Genomic DNA, 23,970 nt, shown 5'->3' with positions numbered 1-23,970 from the left:
AGACGGATGTACGGACATTTGGTCTGGCTTTATTAGGTCATCTCGGTAGAGATGCCCTAAACACCAGAGAATTGTCTGAGGAGGTCAGACACAAGATTGTAGCCAAGTATGGACAATCTCAAGGCTACAAGTCCATCTCTGGAGACCTTGATGTTCCTGTGTCTACCGTACGCAATGTTATCAGGAAGTTTAAGGCCCGTGACACTGTAGCCAACCTCCTTGGATGTGGCCGCAAGAGAAAATTTGATCGAAGATTGCTGCGAAGGATTTTTCGAATGATGGAGAAAGCACCTCGATGAACTGCCAAACAGATTCAAACTGACCTGCAGACACAAGGTACGACAGTTTAAACTCACACCATCCGTCGCCAACTCAATGAAAGGGGGTTCTATGGTAGGAGACCCAGGATGACCCCACTGCTGAGAGAGACACAAAAGAAAGCCTGACTGTAGTTTTCCAAAATACATCTGAACAAGCCAAAATCCTTCAGGGAGAATGTCCTGTGGACAGATGAGACTGAATTCGAGCTTTTTGGTAAAGCACATCATCTCTGTTTCCAGAAGAAAAAAAAAATTCAACTTTCAAAGAAAAGAACACCTACGCTGCAGTCAAACATGGAGGAGGTTGTGATGTTTTGGGGTTGCTGTGCTGCCTCGAGTACTGGGTGCCTTGAATATGTGCATGACATCATGAAATCAGGATATTACCAAGGCATTTTGGAGTGCAATGTTCAAGCCAGTGTCAGAAAGCTGGTTCTCCCTCGAAGGCCATGGGTCTTGCAGCAGGACAATGACCCCAAACACATTTCAATAAGCACTAAGGAATGGTTCAAGATGAAACGCTGGACTGTTCTGAAGTAGCCAGCAATGAGTCCAGATCTAAATCCCATTGAACATCTGCAGGGAGATCTGAAAACAGCAGTTGGGAGAAGGCACCCTTCAAATCTGAGAGATCTGGAGCAGTTTGTACAAGAAGAATGGGCCAAACTACCAGTAGAGAGATGTAGGAAGCTCATTCATGGCTGCAGAAAGTGCTTGACTGCTGTTATTTTGTCCAAAGGCTGTGACACCAAATATTAAGTCGAGAGCGTCAATAATTTTGTCAATGCCATTTATTTTTATTTTCTGATTTAAAAAACAGGTTCGATTAAGTTCTGAATCAAAAACAAAGGTTCTGTAATATTAACAGTGAAATAAAGAATTGTGGAGACAAAATACTTTTGCCAATTTCAACATATTTTTGGAGAAAATTGTTTTATTTGAAAAAAAAGTGCACAAGGGTGCCAATATTTTTGGCCACAACTGTATACTGTAACTATCCTCACACTTCCGACAACAGTGAGTACCCTCTCCTTCCTCAATTCCTCATGTGGTCCACATTGAGCATCCATCACATTGTATGTACAGTACTCCTCTTCCTTTCTCCTTGGCTCTCTATTTACTCCCTTATCCCCACTATATTCCCAAGATCCCAACTGACTTAAATGCTAAACTTAAACACAAGGCCTCACCCTGCTTCTTCCAATAAAAACTTATACAAATACCCGCTAAACTGTTCCGAACACAACTACAACCCTCAGATACAAAACCCACAAACCATGACAAATCTCGATAACTAAATACATTTTAAAAAAAAACAAAAAAAAAAACTCATCTCGATCTGGCATCGGAGCTTGGACAGCCGCATGGGAACAACCGGAAGTAACATCACCCAAAAGAAGAAAAAAAACATGCAAATTCACAAAGTTTTTTTTTTTTTAGATGTTTTTGATGATTTTTGTTGCTTGTAAAGGAGTAGATGGCATGATGGTGCCCCCTCAAAAACCTTCGTGTCATCTTCTCGACAAACAGGTTCGTCACGGAACAGTGTGTGGAGTGCACTCAATAGTCTATACCAGTGTTTCTCAAGGTGGGGCGTGGCAATATTTTGGTGGGGCATGAGGATTCAAAAAACTCTTTTCAAGACCAAAGGAACCATGATGTGGCTGTCTGAGGAGAGCGAAAATAAATACCCAAACTCGACTGCTTTGGCAAGGGAAGTATTGATAAATTTTCCATCACCTTATTTAGTTGAATGTGGATTTAGTGTTGTTAGTGTTACCGATTTGCTGCAAGCTAAGAGAAATCGACTGGAAATCACAAAATGTGGTGATTTAAGGCTGAAACTGACAAAATTGGTTCCTCAAATCAAACAAATCTGCAGCCAGCATCAAGGGCAGGGCTCCCATTGAAGTGAGTAGCAATTGAATAAAATTTGCAATAAAGTTTTAATAAAGCCTTTTGAATACATAATGTCATATATACTGTAGTATCTCCAATCATGGTGGGGCGAACGATTTTTTTGAAAATCAAAGTGGGGCGTGGGACAAAAGAGGTTGAGAAACACTTGTCTATACCAATACCAGACTTTTCCACACACACACACACACGTTTGGAACGCACCAAGGATATGCAGGCCAAAGCTCCCCCCACATCTCACGGTGACTTGGCATAGTTTGTTTCCATTTCGCGTTTTACACTCTTATGAAACTTCCTTTTGACACTTTGGCCATCCATAGAGAACGGAACAAGATTTCTGGGATTCAAGTTTTCCAAAACTGAATGAAACTAGAACGGGCACTCGGTAGAGCGCATACCTTCGCCGCCGCAACCTTTTTCCGGGCACATTTGAAAAACGTCATTTTAAAACGTCCATGACGTCACAACCGTCAGTCCGATTGACGTCAAATTTGGTGTGTAACCTCCTTGAAGGCAGTCCAACAAAATGGAATGATAAACACTGAAAAATTAAAAAGTTGAAAAACGACATCATCTTAACGCACTTCCGGGGACGTCACGTCCAATCGGGGACTACCATTCTGAAAGCTCGTAGTTCACTGAACGTTTTAACGTTGGTTTCATGTCAATAGCTCTATTAGATCTGAAGCTATGCCGACAAGTATATTTTGACCTTGAGTGTGACCTTGACTACAGAGTTAATTGGCAAAACCTGTACATCAATAAACAGATATTTTGGTACTGATCCTAATGCCTGGATTTGGGAGACTTTGCTTTATAAATTATATAGATATTTGAATGTAAAATATCAGGACAATTTAGCCACAATTGAAAAATGTCATGTTCAAACGTCAATGACGTCATAATGGTCAGTCCGATCGAAGTCAAATTTGGTGTGACGTCCTTAAGGTAAGTCCTACAAAATGGTATGATCAAAACTGATGAGATCGAAAATTGAAAATTTACGTCATCTTGTGACGTCATTTAGACGCACTTCCGATGACGTTACGTCAAATCCGACACTACATATCCGAAAGGTATCTCGTCATGGAACAATATGGCGGTGGTTGCATGTCGATAGCTGTATTATGAAGGAAGTTATGCTCAAAAGAGTGTTTTTGACCCAATCACTCCCAAAATCTAATCAAATCGTCCTTGGATACTCACGAATCATCCCACCTAATTTCATGCAATTCGGTTTAATACTTTCTGAGTTACGCGAATAACAAACAAACACACATATTCACAAATAAATAAATACACAGCGACCAAAACATAACCTTTCGCAGAATGTGAAGGTAATTAAGCCTACACGTCGTCAACTGTACAGTTTCCAACAAACTTGGAATCACGATATTTGGACTTAACTTCTTTGCTTTACCATAGTCTTATGTGGAAGTCCATTTGCTTCTTTTGCTTCTTTCTTCAGTGACTCATCAAATAGGAGCACACATTGGGTGTCCACTCTGGTCTTGCACCACATTTCTAAAGCCTCTTAAAACAAACACATTCAAATAGGCATTCTTCCTTTGAGCACACTTAAAATGGGCAGCAATGCTGCTATCCAGAGATTTTATGGAACAGAAGGGTTATGTCCTCACAAGACTTGTAGGAAGAGCCAGAATATCACTGTCAAGGTCCAAAGTATCTCTACTTTAAACGCACATTTCATGTTCATCTGCAATAGACGACCTGTCACTTGCACTGACTGCACTTGTTGGAGCTTTGATCTTGGCGGTCTGTGCCTGGGATGGATTGGTAATGAAATAAAATTTCAGAATGATTCAGCCAAATCTATCACTCATATTGTGGCTATGATGAAAAAAAAAAAGTTTGAAAATGTGGATTCCTCACATGGAGTAAACTAGAATGAATAATTATACTCATTTTCATAGAAATTTAAAGTTCACAAATCATGGTCTGCACATATCAGATGGATCTTCGCACTTCCGGTACTCTCATTCACTCAAGAGACCATGTATCAAAATCAAATTATCTTCCCAACATTTTTGCAACTCCGGTTACATTTCTTGAATTGTAAACTACATGGGGTGTTGCGAATGGAGATCTAAAAACCACATGCCAAATTGGTGGACGCCCGAACAAATTGATTGTATAAGAAAATGGCGCAAAATTAGAGAACCAGTCGGTGGGTCAATCATGACCTAACATGGCAATTGTGCATAAATAGATACATGACATGTTAAATCAATAGTTACATCATTTGCAATCACATGACACCATGCTTTGGTGCCTCTCACATGACTCCGAAGTGTGCTTTCCGCCATTGAATGTTCTCACAGACCCTGCATCTGGCCTTGTGAATGAACTCCTTCGTGAGTCAATCCTGGAAGATGACTTGACTCAGCCATGAGGAATTCAAATAGTAAAGCTTTGACGTTCTTCAAATTCTCTGCCTTCCATTTAAAATTGGCATTGCACATGATAAGTAACTACTTCCTGCATAATCGTGAGTTTCCATGAACACTTGCATAATTTATGCATGACCCCATGCCATGCAAGATTACCCAGTTACATGTTAGTATCGTTAGGTATATGCTGTTCCCACTCTTGAGGATCGTTCGTTGGCGGTTCGTGATCACTGCTCTTCTGGACTGCGCTGCCTCCGCTCCACATGCAGACAGCTGATCTCCCTGGCAGCTGCACAAGCTCTTGCCGCTTCGCTTTCTCCGCTCTCTTTGCCCAATGGATTATTCACCTCTCCGCTGGGTGCCACAGCTGTGGGCTGGAGACTATTCAATCCCCGGTACCAGTATCCTTTTTAAAAAACCTTGATGACTGACACTTCCATTGTGCGAGTGTGCATGGATGACGATACTCTTGGCCATTGCAATATATTGTTAAGAATCTGGCAGCCATTTGCACAACACAAACACACAGCAGTCCCTAAGCTTAATTATATCAATAAGTATGTGTATAGTTAGATTCCTCCCTATGTATAAAGGGAGTTACATGTGTGCGCTGCGAAGTTTCTTTCCAGTTAGATTTTTGCAATACCCAACGCCAACCAATCAATCCTTCGTTCTCGCACCATCGCCCATGTGCAACGTGTCACGTACAGGGGTGAGGTTCCCTCCGCCCACAGTGAGCTCGTCCAATCGACAGCGGCCGGCCCGACAGCCGACCCAAAATCCCCCTCCCCGCTACAAGGGTGGATGGGGAATAGGGTGCTCCCCTGGTTGTTCCGTCTGGGTTCTCAGACATGCACGGGGGGGGGGGGAGGGTGGTCGTTACCCCCCTCCCACCGGACCTCTTCCAATCACGGATGGCCACCATTTTCCCCCACCGAACCAATCAGGAGGCTCATCATCTCAGGGCTGACTCCGCCCCAGCCAAATGGAGTGCTCGTCCCGTCCAATAAGGGGAGGCCACTAATCGCCCGACAACCCCTCGTCCAATCTGGAGGCGAGTTACCTCAGAGTGGTTCCCTTGACCTGCGGAGGGAAGGATAAAAGAAAGGTGGCGAGCTGTCGTCAGTAGTTGGAGTAGTCGTCGCTCGTTGGTCTGCAGTAGTCGGCGTCGTCTGCGCTTTTTGCTCTTTGTCCTTTGGTCTGCAGTCGTCGTCTGTGGTCATTCCCAGGGTGGTGGTGGTCGTGGCAGCCAGGACCGTGGTTCTCGATTCATCATTCGTGGCAGCCAGGATCGTGGACTCGTTGGATTCCGGGTCGTGGGTTCGAGTCCCACCGTGGTGGGTTGGAGTCAGTGTAACCGCACGAGGCGGCCAGGTACCCGGCCAAACTCTGACCTCCAGCCTGTCTATCCCCTTGGTTGTGAGGGTCGAAATAAAGACCCAATGGGGTCCATTTTATTTTGGTGTGTGTGTCTGTGGTGGTGCGGTCCTATAAGTAGGAATTGTATAAGTGCTTTTGCTCACTGTACATTGCCTGCATATTTGTGATAACTCTGCTCTGTGTCTCCCTCCCTATTTTAAAATAAATCCCCTGTTAAATGTTCTAGCTCGTTGCCTGTCGTTTCTACCATTGACCCAGCACTGTACGGGCTTGAGAAATAGTGAGGCCGTCTGTGCCGCAAGTTGTTATTTGGACCGAAGCGGCTTTGGTAACTCCCGCTCGGTTATGCCGGACCCGAGTCGGTAACAGCGACTCGGTTCGGACAAAGTCAGCCAAGGGTGTGGCTTTCCCGGTAGTTAGACGACGTGGGTACTTAGGTAAATTGGAATTAAACAAGTGGACCCTACCTCACGCCGTCAAAATATTGGCAACCACGGTCCTTTAAGCGACCCGTTGACTCCAGAGTTATCCAGGGTGACGACCTTTCAATTCCGGTGTTCGGTGGGAGACGGCCTGACTGCTCCGTCTAGTGGTCGTTCCTCGCCACAGACCCCCGGCGCACAACAATATCTCTTGTATCAAGTGGGTTTTTGTTATACCAGATCACGAGTGTGCTTTATTTATTTGTCCGCCCATTTTCCTGTCCGTCTATCTTTTGTCCCGGGATTCTCTGTTTTCACAATCATGTGCCTCCTTGTAATAAACTGTTATTCCGTAAAAAAAAATACATTTTGTGTGGTGACCCACCATTGCAGACCTTGCACGAGAGAAACCATTTCAGCTCGGCTTTGGTAAATCCCTGAGGAAAGTTAAAACTGAACATTCTCTTAAAGAGACTGGCAGAATTAACAATTCTGACCAGGGGCGCAGCAGATTATTTGTATTTGCACAATTTTCTCGATTTTTCAGAAGTTTCAAGGATGTGGACAGTTTTCCAGGACTTTCCAGCACTGGAAAATGCTTTCTCATTTTTTCAGGACCTTCAGAGCTTCAAGAACTGTGCAAACCAGGTCTTTAAGCTGCCGCTCCATTTGCTTATCAACACGAGTTTATGACATGCATGACTCTAGGATCTCCAAAGTACCGTGTTATCTTGAACAAGTCACCTTTTGTCGAGCTAAAGCCTTTCAGTCATCATAAAATTAATTACAATCTTCCGTTGACAAGTTAAAGCCTAGTGTTGACTTAACGGTTAAGGGGGCTGGCTTAAGATCTTAAAGTCCTGAGTTTGAGCCCCTGTCATGCCAAAAAAAAAAATAACACCAGGTGGGTTGACTCAGCCTGTCATCCTTCTGAGGTTGGCAAAATGAGTACCAGCTTAATGGGATAATAAGCCATTCGAGTATCTTGCGTCGGAGTGGTGACACGTCCAGGACTGTACTCCTTACCCAAATGAAACTGCCTCGGAAGCCCTATCCCTACGTGCCTCACGGCGTGAAAGGAATGGTTCTTATATTATTTGACAAGTCACATTATCTGTCCACCTTCAGCTGATTTATGCAGGACATACAAATCCCCCTCCCCCCAAAAAAATTAAATTGAAAAAAACTTCCACATACTCAAAATCCAACACAGAATGTGCAATTGTTGATTTTGGAGAAACACTCACCCTGGGATGACCAAGCTTAGACCAATCAGGCCTGAGGTAATACATAATTCCAACCGAAGCCCCAGGAAGAGTGACGCTTCGCACGAAGAGCACAAAGAGCATGAGGTATGGAAACAGAGCTGTAAAGTAAACCATCTGTGAGAGAGAAAGAACAAAAGCAAACCTCCAACCATGAGCTATCAAGTTAATCACCTTCCAAACAGGTTTGTCAACGTTGACTCAACCACGAGGGTTGATTACGGTATGCGGCATCGATTCATGGTCCGAGAAAATATCCCGTCCGAAAGGACGGGTTAATTACCTCACTTATTTTGACGTAAGACTAGCATTACAGGTTCCCATCAGATGGTGTTATAGAATTGGAGTCCTGACCCCACCCTGAAGGCCCAAGGCGAATAATAGTTTTAGATACCATTTACTGCCTTAAACCTTCTCTTGCACAATGCGAGTACAACAACCAGTTGTCAACTCTATTCATGCAGTGGTTCAGTTTTCGTAATGTCCCCATTTCTGAGAGTATGGTTTTTCCTTCCCGTCGGAAACTATTGTGTACATCGAGTACAACCACCCATTTTCAATTCACTCCATCAAGCGGTTCAGGAATTCATAATAGACAAACAAAACAAACAAACAAAAAATAAAACAGGACAGAGACAAGCCTGCTGGATGATTCGCCTCTCCGCTGGTGTCTGCGAGCGGAAAATTTGATTCGTAATGATGACTTAAAATGCCGTAATATTTTGTCCAATGAAGATTTTTGAAAGTGCCAAAAAGGCAATTTGTGTTATACCCGTTCAATTATATAATTCAATTGAAACAAAATAAAGATTTTAAAGGATATCGAAAAAGGAATTTTCAGAAGTTTACAGCCGTTGATGCAGTGTCTTTTACACCATCTTATCTAAAATGTTAAATCAGTTCTTTGTGCCCGTATGTGTCCTTTCTGACATCCTTAAAAACAGTAAATTTCCTGTTTGGAATGATTTTTAATTTTGTTTGTCTGCCGGACAAGCAGACAGGAAAACAGTCTCACTCGTTACTGTGCATGCACAATCGGGACGGAGTCAGAGCGAAAGTACTGTGAAACGTCAGGTTCATTTTCCGATTAATGTTCAAAGTATAACTTTCAATTGAAATCAAGTTTGTCGATCATAAACTGTTGTTTGTAGACAAAGTGAACCAATTGTTTAAGGCTGCTTTTAACTTCGCAAAGAAGCAACTTGGGGGTGGGGGGGGAGGGCAAATCAAATGGATGGACAGGCAGGCAGGCAGGCAATTATAAATAGTATGAGTACGGGCACTTGATGCAAGACTAAAACAAGCCACCGGAATTTACTTGGGTTAATCTTGTTGATACATTTTCCACAAACCTTCTCTGTAATGCGTATTCCCTTCCACAGGCACAAATAGACGATCATCCATGTCACCAGGACGCAAAGCAACATTTTCCAGCTGACACTTCCAATCTCAGACAGTCCTCCAGATGCTTGCAAAACATTTCGTCTGCGACACAGGTTCGGCATCCCATTTGTACTTGGGACGATCAGCGAGTCCATAGCCCACAAATGAAGCCACAATCAAACCGTTATTTTTTTTTATTCTCAAAAGACCTTGACAATTTACAACTGAAATAAAAAAGTAGAAATGATAAATAAAAATCCAATTCTATTTTCCACTGGAGTGCTAATTTGCTTTCTACAACACAACATTTAACATTAGAATGCCTACCTCAATTATTTTGTATCCAGCTAAAGGCCCGGTCACACCTTGACGTTTTAGCCAGCGATGGCAACGTATTAAAATGTATGTAAAACGCTGGCTGACGTTGAACTTTTGATGTTTTTTTTTTAAGATTCGGACGTATTCATAACGAGTTGGTCGTATGCATAACATATTAGTAATGGACACAGAACGTTTCGTTGTGTTATAGATAACTTATACCAACGAATGCTGAACCTGTTGTCGGCCTACACAACCGATGCCCAACGATAGTCTAACTTAGGCATAGCGCGTTGCACGCATCGCCGACGATGTTGTGACGTAGCCTATTAAAAGGCTGACGCACAACGATTCGAATCATAACTGCTGTAGAAATGGAAGTGTCAACATCGCGGTCACACCTTGGCGATCTTGCCAGCGTATGCCGACCTATGAAAAATGTGTCTAAAACGTTGGGGCACGTCAAATACGGTACGAGTAAGTTTGGTATACGTGAGTACAACGCTAAAGTACGCTATCATACGTCGTAGTAAGTAGAGTAAGTCAATAAATTTTAAACATGTTCAAAATTTTACGACATACTCGGCGTATGACACACGTTCCGCATGCGATGGGGATAGGTTTTACACACGATATGTGGACGCTTACACACGTCCACAAAGGCTACTTATAAGCTACTCATAAGATGAAACACGTCGCGGTAATGTCGTTTTTACGCGAAACTTATTTCTAACTTATGTTTGACGTGCTTTGAACCAATTATTTACGTAGTCCCAACACACATTGACGTATGAAGACGTATTCCAATGACGTCTTCCGGTCGACAAAAAAAAAAAATGAACGTGTTTCTAGGTTACAACTGCCATATAAAGACGTGTTCCCAGCGGTTTTGGGAATTGGTATATAAAAATGCTGCTCATAAAAGGGGAACCCAACAGTGTTTTCGAGTTCCTTTTTGAGTCGATGTCCATGTCAGCAGTAACAGTATCAGTATCAGTATCAGTATCAGTATTAGTAGTAGTTTGTTCATGTTGGCAGTAGTAGGTGAGTGTGAGGGGGAGGGTGTGGGTTATGATGGATCGTCCTTGCGTCCGCGTGTCCACGGGTAGGTTCATAGGCTGCCACTCAACGATTTAAATGGCTGCATCTCCACTATTGAAAGTAGACGCTTGCGCTCAACAATTGGATTTTTTTTTTTTACACTCAACGACTTTTAAACGGTACTACTCAGCCATTTTCATTGTTTACAATGAATGATTTAAATTGCTGTCACTCGCCTTTGTTTTTTGACGCTGAGGTTTTGAAATTTGAAGCGTTTCTTCTGAACATGTTAAAACGCACAAACTCGACTATTTTAAATAAACGCTGCCGATAGACAATTGGAATCATAGCCAAGCTAGACATCGAAGTGTGAACATCCTCGTCATGCCGAAGAAAAGTTTGAAGAATGCTGCAAATAAATGTCCTGGCCGTGGCCGTGGACGCTGACGCAAGGACGATCCATTATACCGACGTCTTTCAGCCGATGAGCAACTTAAAAGTAACGTCTGTCGATGTGTGGCAACGATCGCGTAACGTGCCAAAAACACGTTAATCATAGGTTAGAAATAAGTTTCGGGTACGCTAAACATTACCTCGGCGTGTCTCAACTTATGATTAACTTACAAGTAGCATGTGTTGACGTCTGTCAACGATCGCAGACTGTGCATACAACTTGTGGCCAGCGTAGCGGAACATGTGAGTCATACGCCGGCATACGTCGTGAAATTTCAAGCATGAAAAAATTTGAGGACAACCGAAAAGTACAACGTTTAAAGCCAGCGTACAACGACGTATGGCAGTGTTTTTCAGCGTGCTCTTAATGTTATCAAAACTTACCCATAACGTATTCAACGTGTGCCAGCGTTTTAGAAAAAAAATTCAAAAATCGGCATACGTTGGCTAAAACGTCAAGGTGTGACCGGGCCTTAAGGTAACAAGTACATTTTCACCAATAATCAATGAAGAGTCCAGGGCGATAAAGTTGTGCTTAGCAATTCATAATGAACAGGTAACTTTGCAATACAATTTCAGAGTGCAAGAGTACATGCAGGCATATGACAGCAACATGTATGGTGGACGTATGTAACCATGGAAATAATTCAATTTCCCCCTTTTGTCCTTCCAGGTAATATATAGATAAATATACATACACACACACTGGTGTGTGTGTGTGTGTGTGTGTGTGTGTGTGTGTGTGTGTGTGTGTGTGTGTGTGTGTGTGTGTGTGTGTGTGTGTGTGTGTGTGTGTGTGTGTGTGTGTGTGTGGAGTACCCTACACCACAACTCCAAAAACCATGAAACGAAGCAGGCTGAAACTTTGCTTGCATACTATGGGAAATCCAAGGAAGTGCATGAGTGAAAATTGGGTGTTTGGGTTAATTAAAACACCCCTTTTGAAGACAAAATTAATGGCATTATTCAATTATATCCTTTATCAGGCGATCCTCGGCCACCTCGCTATCTGGGGTCTGAAGGCAGATCCTGGGTTACCTCTCTGGGGTCTGAAGCCACCATGTTTTTTGGCCTCCTCACCCATGCCTCAACTTGGAACAGGCCACAACGATTCCTTAACAATAAAGCACTCAAAATGTTTTTGGTTCCCCCCCCCCCCACTTTTATTACTGATATCATCAAATGTCTTATCTCCATACCTATGAATAGCTGTATATTTAATGGTCGAGTTATTGATGTTTAAGTTCAGGCATAGCTGATGGCATCATGGGTTAGACCTTGGATGGATCCAAGGCTGCGCCGTTTTCTTCTAATAAAGAAGCCGAAATGAATTTTTTCACAGAAGTTATGGATTTCACCACATGCTTGATGTTATAAGCCGTTATATTATATAAAGGATTGTACATAAATGCTTTAAACATTATGTTTTATGATGTGGGAAAGGATTTTCTCTTCAGAATGTACAATGTCGCTGGTTTTTGCTCTGAGCGGCCTCACATTCATTTGAACATAAATTCAATATCTGATTTCACTTTTCACAGTCAATAAGGTAGCTTAACACTCGATTGCAACAAGGTTTGTGAAAAAAAAAAAACATTGGGTGTTTTTTAACATTTTTATGTCATTTTGTGTATTTATATATAAAGCAACGTGAGCTGAGGAGCTTCCAAGCGGCTTCATGACAGTCTTAAGTTTTATTCGATTTCTGTTTTCACTTTTGGTGTTTGCTAATGTCGGTTCAGACTTGACTAAAACAATTTCCATGAAAATCTGTTGAAGTTTGATGAATTTAGGTAGCATAGAGATTTTGTATGGGGAATGCGAGGCTTCTCAAAAGTTCTAGGCAGCCTCATGGCTTTGCTTAACTCAGATTTCATTTCCATTTCCACTTTAAAAAATAAATAAATCGCTGACACAGATTCAGACTCGACTGCAATAAATTGTGTGAAAGTCCAACCAAAAACACCGTTTTCATAAGGTAAACACATAAAATTTCGAAATACCGAGAGGGACACTATATGATTTAATGCATTCACTGCTTGAACTCACGCCCCGTCCCTGAGAGGAACTGCTTATCCATAGCGTCTGCCAGATACGTGTCTATTTTCGGAGGTTTCACGAGGTGCTCTGCAGGGAATCAAAACAAATCTGGTTTAAAAAAAAAAAAAAGACGCGTTTTAAAATAAAGTTAAAACGTTTGCGCAGACCGCAAAAAGATGTCCCACGTGACGCGTGCACAGACGAGCAGGCAACATGGTGGATTATCTGCAATGTATATTTCACGGGCGATTAAACTTTGTAATGTCTCCAGGATTGCCCTACGTTAAACAGAAACTCTTTTGTGGATAAAGTCATTATTTGAACAAATTCATTTATTTTCTTTAACTGATGCGGGCGCGGTGAAGACCAGCTTTAAAGTTAAAGGGATCCTATATGGTATGCAGCCACAGCCTGGCCAGCCGTTCCTCATCAACCATTTAATTGCAGTGTTTGCTTGAGTGCTTAAGCGACTTGCCGAGCGCCCTGCAGTCGATAGCGGTACAGTTCGTTTTTCCGACCGCGATTTGCAGTCGGCAGTGGCTACACGGTAGAAGTACATGATTTACAAAGGTTATATGGTTTATCTTTGTGAGTTTCAAAGCAGAACAGATTTGACAACACCCGATTTCCAAGCCGTTTGCCATATCAAGATGGTTTCTACATTACAGAGCCAAATTTTTTCCACCCGTCACATGACGATCGACATCTGTTTATAAAGATTAATGTTTATGCAAATCTCCCTGAAACATCAACTGTAAAATGCAGCATTATAAAATCAATGTATTTATTGAAATTCCACCAAAACAAGGGTGAAAGCAACTCAAGGTTATTGGGTTGTATACAGTACGTACTGTAGTCTGTAATCACACCGACTCCAATCTGCCGATCCCTGAAGAATTGCCGATATCGGCCAAGCACTAATAGTGTGTGTGTGTGTGTGTGTGTGTGTGTGTGTGTGTGTGTGTGTGTGTGTGTGTGTGTGTGTGTGTGTGTGTGTGTGTGTGTGTGTGTGTGTGTGTGTGTGTGTGTGTGTGTGTGTGTGTTTCATAAAGCATATATCATTTTCTCTCTGCTAACTCCCCGCCCCCACCCATCTGTCTCTCTGGTAGCTTGTACATGTTGCTGTATTTGAGCCTGGGGAGTAACTGCTGAAATATATCTGTCCAGGTTCTTCCCAACATCTTTCTTCTTTGTTCCCTTCATATTTTTTTCCAAATTTTTTCTTTTTCTTCCACAATTCTCTTTTTTTCTTTCTAATTCTTGCTTTTTCTTCTCTTTCATCTCTTTAACTCTCTATTCATCTCTTTCATTATCTATCAATCTCTCATAGTTAGGGAATTTTATCAAATTGTATTGACCATATGTGAAAAAATTGCTTACCAAAAAATTTCTTCACTGACGTATTCATCTCGGTGTCTACTAACACCTATCAATTAGTGCAAACCTAAATCCTTGTGGAAAATTCTGGGGAGCCAAAGTCCAGGTGTTCAGAGGGCGTGCGCGAAAAAAAAAAAAAGAAAAAAAAAAAACGGAAAATTAACTTTTGCCAATATTGACTTGTGGGATGTCTAACCAGGGGTTTTTTTGGGGTGCTGAATTGATTCCAACCATTAGATTTGAGGAAAAATGAATCCCTGGCCGTAAAATGTTGATACGATACATTTTTAGATATCTCAGACTGTGTTTTGCGGTAATTTGGCTCAATTGATTCAAATTGTTCAAATTGTGCTGAAACCAGCATACAACATTTTTGAAACCACTGCTATATTGTTGGTTATACTTGTGCTCATGCTCAGTAGAATTCTCTGTGTTAGCTGACGTTAACTCAGAGCTTTTAGCTATAAAATTATTGTGTACCGGACTCAATAGAAGTTTAATATATTCAACGTAGGGTGGACCTATTAATGTTAAAACACATCACTGTATGTGATGATTGAATTGATTGAAGATTGATTGAAGAGAGATTGAAGATCTTAGCTGCAGGAGGAAGGACACCAGCACTCTGGCAGAATCGACCTCATCAAGGTATTCATCAGGAGTGAGCATGTCCCAGACCACACAGGTCATCTCAGCTGCATCATTGGAATGCTCAATACCTTCGCAGCAGCGGGCCACAGTCAGTACGCAAAGGGAGCAAGACTGTATGTACAGCTGATGCATCAGCGACAGGAGAGTCCCATGTTCCAGGAAACTCTATCCAAGTTCACTCTGTACGGCAACCATGTAGTCAGGTTCTCAGACCATGAATGGTCCGACACATGGATCGACATCACGATAGAAACCACACTCATGCGTGAGGAAAAAAATCCTCCAGTGGTCTAAACAGAGGCCGCTTTCGGAGTGAGTCTTCTCATAAGTCTTGGGTTCAGACTCTGAACCACTTCTCGTTCATTCACCAAGAGCTAGAAAGAAGCATGGTCAAATGTGGAGTACCTGTCCACACCGACGTTAAAAGAGCCCAAATGAAGAGAGACAACGATGCTGTCAACACCATAGTTGGGTGGCTGGAGGAAGTCAACTCTTTCAATGCCACACGGGACAAGAAGACTGGTGTCCTTCTCAACTGGGTTCAGCAGCACTCCCGAAGACCAAGTCAACGCTGATCAAGCAGAAGAATTGGCAGAGCCATACAGGCTAAGATGGATGGGAAAACTGTTGTGGATGCAATGGTAACCAAACACAAGATCAAATCACTTGCAAGCCTCAGATCTGGACCCAAAGTCAATGGCGAGAAGCTGGTCATTGACTCACTGAAGCTATTCAACCCCCTCATTGTCATCAGTGAGCATGAAGTCAAGACCAAAGAAGCTCTGCGCTTTGAGTTGATGCCAAAACCGATGTCTCCGTTTGACAAAAATCAAAAGTTGCGAAAGCCAGACAGGGCTGCCCGAGCAAGGTCCCTGAAGGCATGTGTGGCACCTGTCTAATAACCCCCCTGCACAAGCCTTGTGGTTGATGGTGGGTGGCTCCTGCACAATGTCAAGTGGGAGGCTAACCTTACTTGGAAGGATGTTGCCGAGAGCTACATCCGGTTTGTGAAGTCCATGGGGAGCCATCGCCTCCGGATAACGGTGGTCTTTGACGGATATGGCAGCTCCACCAAGGACCATGACCACTTGAGACGAACAAAGAATGCATGCTGTGACAGATTCGTCTGGATCTTAAAATCATCATTGCAAGAGAAAAGTTCCTCGATAACAAAAACAACAAAGCCCAGCTCGTTCTGCTCCTTGCTGAGACATTTGGTAGGAATGGAATCAGTGTACAGCAATGCTCCGATGATGCCAATACCTCCATCGTCCACGCAGCTCGAGATGAGCAAAGGGAGTCCCCTGTCGAGGTGAGAGCTGAGGACACAGACGTCCTGGTTATGCAGATTCATCATGTTGCAGACCATCCGATCTTCCTCACGACAGCCAAAGAAACACCTTATGATGTCGGAATGATCCGGGAGGCCCTCCCAGAGATCTCATCTTCTTGCACAGCGTCTCTGGCTGTGATACAGTGTCTGCAATTTTTGGGTTTAGCAAACCAACTTTGCTAAGCAAGCTCTGCAAGACTGATGAAGCAGAGAGGGCAATGGACGTGTTTATGGACATCCGAGCTGAGAAAGGTGATATCATTAAAGCAGGCTGCGATCTTTTCATGCTCATGTTCCATGGGAAATCCTCCAAAGACTTGAGATTCAACATCTTCAGCAAGCGAGGTGCTACTGGGAGCATAAAACCTGAGAAACTCCCCCCGACAAAAGGAGCTGCAGCACAGCACTCTCTCCGAGCTTACCTCCAGACTAGACTGGCTGATGCTCCAAAGTCCATCGTTGGATGCCTGGGACTATGGATGGCAACTCACTGAGCAAGGATATGCACCAGTCCCTTCTACAGACCCCATTGCACCAGACTACCTCCTGACGTTTGCCACCAGCAACTGTGCGGGGGACTGCAGCTCACTCAGATGCTGCTGTAAAAAGCAAGGAGTCAAGTGTATTTCTGCTTGCAGCATCTGTCATGGTAACTCTTGCCTCAACATAAACCAGCTGGATGACAAGAGGAGTGAGGAAGATACTGGGGAGTTTGATGAATAAGGTTGTAAAAGCTGACGAAGCAACATTTCCATTGAGCACAGTTCTGTGAAAAATGTCAATAAAACACATTTTATATGATCAAGGAGTGTTTTTTTTTTTCTCAAAAATAATGGTTGGAATCAATTCAGCACCCCAAAAAACCCCTAGTTAGACATTCCACAAGTCTATATTGGCAAAAGTTAATTTTCCGATTTTTTCGCGCAGGCCCTCTGAGCACCTGAACTTTGATTGGCTCCCCAGAATTTTCCACAAGGATTTGGGTTTGCACTAATTGATAGGTGTTAGTAGACACCTAGATGAATACGTTAGTGAAGAAATTTTTTGGTAAGCAATTTTTTCACAGACGGTCAATACAATTTGCTAATTGTAATAAAATAATAATAATTATTAAATTATTAAAAATATTAATTATTAAAAATAATTAATAATAAAAAATTCCCTAACTATCAGGAGAAGTGAATTTTTGCAGAAATTTTTTCTGTAAAGCTCGCTTGGCTGCGCCTGGATGGATTTGAGGATAGTGGAGTAGCGGCTGAAACCCAAATCCTATCCAGGTTCCTCCTGATGACTCCATCTTTGCTCTTACTTCTTCGGGTTCCTTCTTGGTCTTTCATTCAATCTGTGTCCCATCCTCGCTCTGCCCCCCACCAAATACAGAGCAGCACCCTCCCGCACACATCTTTATCTATCTCTCTATCTCTCTATCTCTCTCTCTCATAGTATGTCTGGCTGAAAATGTATTTCAAACATTATTTTGTTTCCATCTTCACCGTCATTCGATGCAGAATCATTTTGATGAGACAGTCTTCTTCTTCTTCTTTCGGCTGCTCCTGTTCGGGGTCGCCACAGCGGATCATCCGTATGATCCGCATAGTGATCCACATAGTGATCAAGTCAAGTTTGATGAGACAGTGTGAATCGTAATTAACGCTCCACCGCATGTCTGCCTTCCCTTCCTCTCATCTCTCGCTGCCTTCCCTTCACTCTCCCTCCTCCTTACTCCCCCACCCCCTCTTCATGTCCCCATTCAGCAAAACGAAGGGTTGTATTTGCTAGTTATGAAATAACATCTCTCTTTGTAATTCCCTTTCCAATCACCTCATGCCAAACAGATACTTCTTTCCACATTTTCTGTTTGGCTCAAAAACCGACACCCTGTCGTTGCAATCCCACATGACTACTTTCCTTCATACCTTCCCGTCAGCTAAGCGACTGGTGGTATTTACTAGTCGATGCCATATCAAAGAAAAAAACACCACAAATAAATAAATAAATGTCACACAATTTACATTATTTCAAGCAATTGCAGAAATAAAAATTAGTTCCACTGTATAACAAGACGATAAACCATTTTCCTCATCGTGTTATCCCCCTCTCCCCCAACTACCGAGGAGGATAGTGCTGACAAAGCAACTTCCTGGACAAGAAAATACAGGGTCTTTTTGCCATTGCTTCCCAATGGGTATGCTGACAAAGCAGCTTCTCCAACCAGATTACATGAAGAAACTCAGGAAGTTGAGCAGACCCACCCCCTACAAGTTCAATAAAGAATGCGAGAAAGGCAAATCAAGCTAGAGAAATATTAAAATGAAATAAAAACTCATGCAACTCACTCCCAAAATTCTACAACAGGAGAAACGGATTCCAAAGAACTGTTGGTTTTGTTACAGGTGGTGTTGGATATGTGGAGAGCAGAGGCAATGGCACCACCTGAGGAGTTGAGACAGCCAACCTGCTCCTGGCAGGACGGAGTGTTCCATGGATGGCCACAGGATGCCCAGGAGAGTTCTCCCGTGGTGAAACTTTGGACCAAGTAATAAACGGCCCATGATAAGATCAGTGCATAGTGAATGTTGCTGTAGAAAACTAAAACTAGGCTTGAAAAACCAATGCCTGTAGACAAGAACAAAATAAAATAAGAGCAGAGGAGATTTGGGCGAAAAGAGAAATGTAAAACATGGGAGAAGGTTCACATTGTGCCTCCCAGTGAGGTACTAGTGGGGTAGCTTGCCTCTGAAGAGTGGTGCGATGTTCCACATCCCAATACCACCCTGTTTCATCAATTGCCCAAGAGCGACCTCCATCGTGAAGCAGGGAATCCCAGCAAGCAATGCACTCACGATATAGGGGAGCAGGAACACACCTGTAATTAAAATACATGATGCTGCAGTTTATATATTCTGCGTTTTCACTGCTATCGAACAAAATTGATGCACAACCCTGCAGAGTGGTAGAGAAGACACAAACAAACGTTTGTTGGTTGTAGGGTAGTCTCTACCTTTTGTGGAAACCTCTGTATACAAGGCATTCCACCTTCATGGCAGGTGTCCTTTCATCACAAGGAAGAGCATTTATTTATTTTCCCAAATTCTTAACATTACTATTTACCCAAAGGCTTCATAAGGCATTTATACATCGATGCAGAAACGCTTTTTACCAAGATGAATAACGACAGGACCAGGGAGCATACACAACTTGAGGAATAAACAAACAAACACGATCTGGAACATAGAATTGATCAGGACGCAAAAGACCAAAACCAACACCAGAGGGAAAGTGGGAAACAAACAGCAGGGTTGAGGTACAAAATAGAAAAATTTCAAAGAAAAGGGATGCGAGGAAGAATGTGGATTCAGGGAGGACACAGGGGATCAGAAGCAAACTATCAGTAAGGAAAACAGGAAAGTTGGAAAGAGTTGGTAAGAATGGAGTTGTTCATTTCAATGCAGAACTAGAACAGCACTCAGGTGCTGTTATAGTATTGCATTTGGTGAAATGGCAGAGGGGAGGAACCGGATGACGAGGAATGAGAAGGGAAATGGAATGAAAAAGTGAAAGAAGAGGGTAACACCATGTTGACATTTTGTTAACACCCTCTGTAGGTATGACACCACATTTTTCACGATCCTGGTTCCAGCCATGCCAAAGTCAAGTTTCTCTATTACTATTCTTCACTTATCTGCAACTGTTATAGACAGGTTTCCTTTTTCCTTCACTCTGATTTCTTTGGACCCATTTTAAACACTAAATGGCACTAAAAGTTGGAAAAAGGAAAAAGTTACAAAGAGCTCCACACCGCTCGGCAAAGTGCACACTTCCTCAGAGCTTCACACCGTTACGAGACAGATTCGTATAGATCATCTGAAATGCGCACAAGTGGAGTGAAGACTAGCGACGTTTCATTGCATGTGTATGTATGTATGTATGTATGCATGCATGTATGCATGCATGCATGCATGCATGCATGTATGTATGTATGTATGTATGTATGTATGTATGTATGTATGTATGTATGTATGTATATATATATATATATATATATATATATATATGTTGTTGTTGTTGTTAGTCTTTCGGCTGCTCGATCATCCGTTATGATCCGCATACTGATTTGGCATAGGTTTTACGCCGGATGCCCTTCCTGACACAACCCTGGTCGCCTCTTACGACACAGGGATAAGGATTGGGTTTCGCCATGATTCCGGGCTGCCCTACACCCTCTCATAGCGCGGCACAGCGCAGGGCCCCCGTCCTCAAGCGATCCTCCAACCCAAGCCTCTGAGTAGCCGGATTACAGGCGCACGCCACTACGCCCGATATATATATATATATATATATATATATATATATATATATATATATATATATATATATATATATATATATATATATATATATATATCTGTACTCATAAATGTCAATGTGTCTCCTTAACTCCAAAACCATAAAATTTATGGGCCCCAAACTTGCATGTATACTAAGGGAACACCAAGGAAGTGCATGAATGAAAATTGGGTGTTTGGGTTAATTTAAACACCCCTTTTGAAGATAATTAACGACCATATTGAATTTTATCCTTTATCTGGCACATCCTCGGTCATCTCGGTGTGGTTTCAATTCGCTATTGTTTGTGGCCTGCTCAACAATGCCTCGACTTGGAACAGGCCACAACGGTTTTTTTAACGAGAAAGCGCTCAAATTTCCCCCCCCCCCCATTTTCCTCACAAATATCATCGAATGCCTTATCTTCATACCTACGAATCGCTGTGTACATCGCTTTTGCATGTGCTATAGTTTTCAAATTAAGAGCTTGGAACGATTTCATGCATTATATGATACGATTTTCCATGATCTACTCTCATGGACAAATTAAAGTATATCCAGGAAACCCTCCAATATCGTGGGGGTTAGGTTCCTGGAAAATGCCATGATAGTTGAAACCAAGGGCCAATGGGAAGAGGGGGGTTCGGTTCCTGGGCTGCGAGACGATCTCGAGGAAGATTGATGATAGCCATGAATAAACACGTAAATATACATATAAAACATGTTAACACTGAAATAAACATGTAAATATAATAAATACAATGAAAATTAACCAAGAATACACGAGTTTTACCTTTTTAATTTATTACAAAAACGGTGAGGTGGGTGATGGTAAACATATTACTCACACTGTATTCTACCATAAATATAAACTACAATACTTATCTCAGGATTATGCTGTTGGGGGGGGGGGGGGATGGGGAGGGTGGAGTGAAGCACAGGGAGGGTGAGCTGGGAAATGTGAGCGGGGAAAGTGTAAGTGGGGAAGAGGTGAGTGGGAACGGGTGAGTGGGGAAGGAGATTCAGGGCACGGAAAAGCGGCATTAGCTTTACAACGAAGGCACCTGCAGTATTGTCACAACCCTCAATGAAGAATGGTAACATGATCCTTAAATCACCTTACCTTGAGCATGATCTTCCATGCTTGGGGACCAGTGTATGAGATGACATCATCTTCTGTGCCATCTGTGTTAAAAACCAGTTCCGTAATAAATTTCTTTGCCTCGATTTGTTTCATGAGCTGCGCAGGAGAATGTGTTTGAGAACAGGGATTTAAATCCAGGTGTCGGAAATCAAGTGTTTTGGCAATAGGGTTCAAATACTGAGTTGGAAAAAAAAACGTTTGGGAATTAGTTTAGAAGGATAATGAAGGTTTACGAATGAAGAAGAGTACAATGGGGAAGATTCTACCGACAACCATTGACCCTGTAATGGCGGCCCGTACAGATGCCGCATTTCGTCCTTGAGCCAAATGATGCAACAACTCAATATTTTCTCCCAATGTCATAACCTTTCTCTGCCCTTTGGTATAACTAACTTTATCCATCACTTTACATTTGAGCTCATTAAAAACAGTATGCGAGAAACACCACAAGGCTCATAATGGAAGGTAATCGTTCATGCATGGGACACAAATGATGACTCATCTCAACTCAAAATGGAATCCCACGATAACAGAATCGGAACAATAGGTTTCCCGCAATTGGTAGAACCCTGCAATAGTAGAACCCGCGATATTCGAGGGTTTCCTGCAATCGAAATACAATTTCAGTTTGGAGAATTGGATCACATGGACGAAACTCAAAATGAGTGAAATCTGAAAATGTTCAGAAATCGGGGGTTTCCTTTTTTGCGGGTATGTCCCGTTACCAATCAGCTTGCTATCACTTGCCAAGCCAGCCGTTCCTTAGCAACCGTTACATTGGAGTGCTTGCTTGAGTGCTTAAGCCACTTGGCGAGCACCCTCAGGTCGACGTCGGAATAACGCAAACAGTTCCTGTCCTGATCGCGAGGTACAGTCAGCAGTGGCTGCAAGGTAGAAGTAGGGAGACGGCACATACGGATATGGTACAAATGGGTAGGTTTGGATTTGTAAAGGGCGTGCGTGTGTGTGTTCGTGTCTCCTTGCAATGCACAGGATTTGCGGTCTGAACTTGCACCATGACCCGTGATGCATGGTGCCGTGGTGGAGGTGAAGTGGCCTCGCAAACCACATGCTCTGGCACACGGAGAGTGGACTTGCTGCAGCAACAAAGCCACACGGGAGGTGCTGCACAGTGGAGGTATGGTTAAAATCGAGAGTGCTGGTGAGAATTTGTGCACGTGTGTGAGTGAAATGATTGGTATATTGTCCATGTGCATGTATGGTTAGCATGGACGACGAGGAGGTTGGAAGAATGCGTATTAGGACTGACGGTTTAGTTTTGAATTTAAAACGGCTTCCCCAGAGTGCAGCATGTACGAATCCAATTCGGAGTGGAGAAAAGTTTGCCGCCTGTTCAAGCATGAAGAGGAACGTAGACAGCATACACGCATGTGGTACAAATGGGTAGATTCTGGTTTGTAAAGGGACTCTGTTGGTGTGTGCACATGACTGTTTTTTAAAAGTTTCTTTCACCATTTCGTTGGAGTATTTTTTGAGTGCTTAACCCACTTGGCGAGCACTCTTCAAGCTTCTATGGCAGTACAGTAGCTCGGTTCTCCGTGGGGACATATCCCGAGTTTGGCGGGCAAAGTCGTGCAAAGCTAGAAAAAAGCCCCTCATCAATGAGAAGCAAAGAAGAGCCAGGCTGAGGTTTACAGAAGACCATAAGGATTGGACCGTAGAGGACTGGAGTAAGGTCATCTTCTCTGATGAGTCCAATTTTCAGCTTTGCCCAACACCTGATCGTCTAATGGTTCGATGGAGACCTGGAAAGGCCTACAAGCAACAGTGTCTCGCACCAACTGTGAAATTTGGTGGGGGATCGGTGATAATCTGGGGGTGCTTCAGCAAGGCATGAACAGGGCAGATTGGTCTTTGTGAAGGACTCATGAATCAAGCCATGTACAAGGTTGTCCTGGAAGAACACTTGCTTCCTTCTGCTCTGACAATGTTGCCCAACTCTGAGGATTTGTTTTTCCAGCAGGACAATGCTCCATGCCACACAGTCAGGTCAATCAAGGTGTGGATGGAGAATCATCAGATCAAGACCCTGTCATGCCCAGCCCAATCTCCAGACCTGAACCCCATTGAAAACCTCTGGAATGTGATCAAGAGGAAGAGGGATGGTCACAAGCCATCAAACAAAGCCGAGCTGCTTGAATTTTTGTGCCAGGAGTGGCATAAAGTCA

General features: G+C 42.9%; 1 protein-coding gene across 9 annotated transcripts in view; it reads right to left on the bottom strand.

Moving 5' to 3' along the window:
* LOC147014839 (sodium- and chloride-dependent creatine transporter 1-like) overlaps window positions 1-23,970 on the bottom strand; it is an 83,494-nt gene that overhangs the window by 36,225 nt on the left and 23,299 nt on the right. For 7 of the 9 annotated variants that reach the window (XR_015050921.1, XM_085853195.1, XM_085853201.1 and 4 more), the window contains 4 exons: window positions 19,046-19,177; window positions 18,648-18,927; window positions 9,068-9,200; window positions 7,698-7,832 (listed from right to left, as the gene is read on the bottom strand). Coding sequence is in view for 8 of the 9 variants with exons in the window: in XM_085853195.1 (XP_085709321.1) it covers window positions 7,698-7,832; window positions 9,068-9,200; window positions 18,648-18,927; window positions 19,046-19,177 (680 nt within the window). In the remaining variant the exon portion in view is untranslated. The remainder of the gene's footprint in view (window positions 1-7,697; window positions 7,833-9,067; window positions 9,201-18,647; window positions 18,928-19,045; window positions 19,178-23,970) is intronic. The other 2 variants (XM_085853202.1, XM_085853203.1) reach the window with 1 other exon arrangement.

The sequence above is a fragment of the Eptatretus burgeri genome, chromosome 13 (genome assembly GCF_056783735.1).
Source record: "Eptatretus burgeri isolate ZD-2024b chromosome 13, Ebu_testis_v1, whole genome shotgun sequence".
Taxonomy (NCBI): Eukaryota; Metazoa; Chordata; class Myxini; order Myxiniformes; family Myxinidae; genus Eptatretus; species Eptatretus burgeri.
The sequence above is the reverse complement of the archived record's forward strand: the minus strand, read 5'-3'. Positions and strand labels throughout refer to the sequence as shown.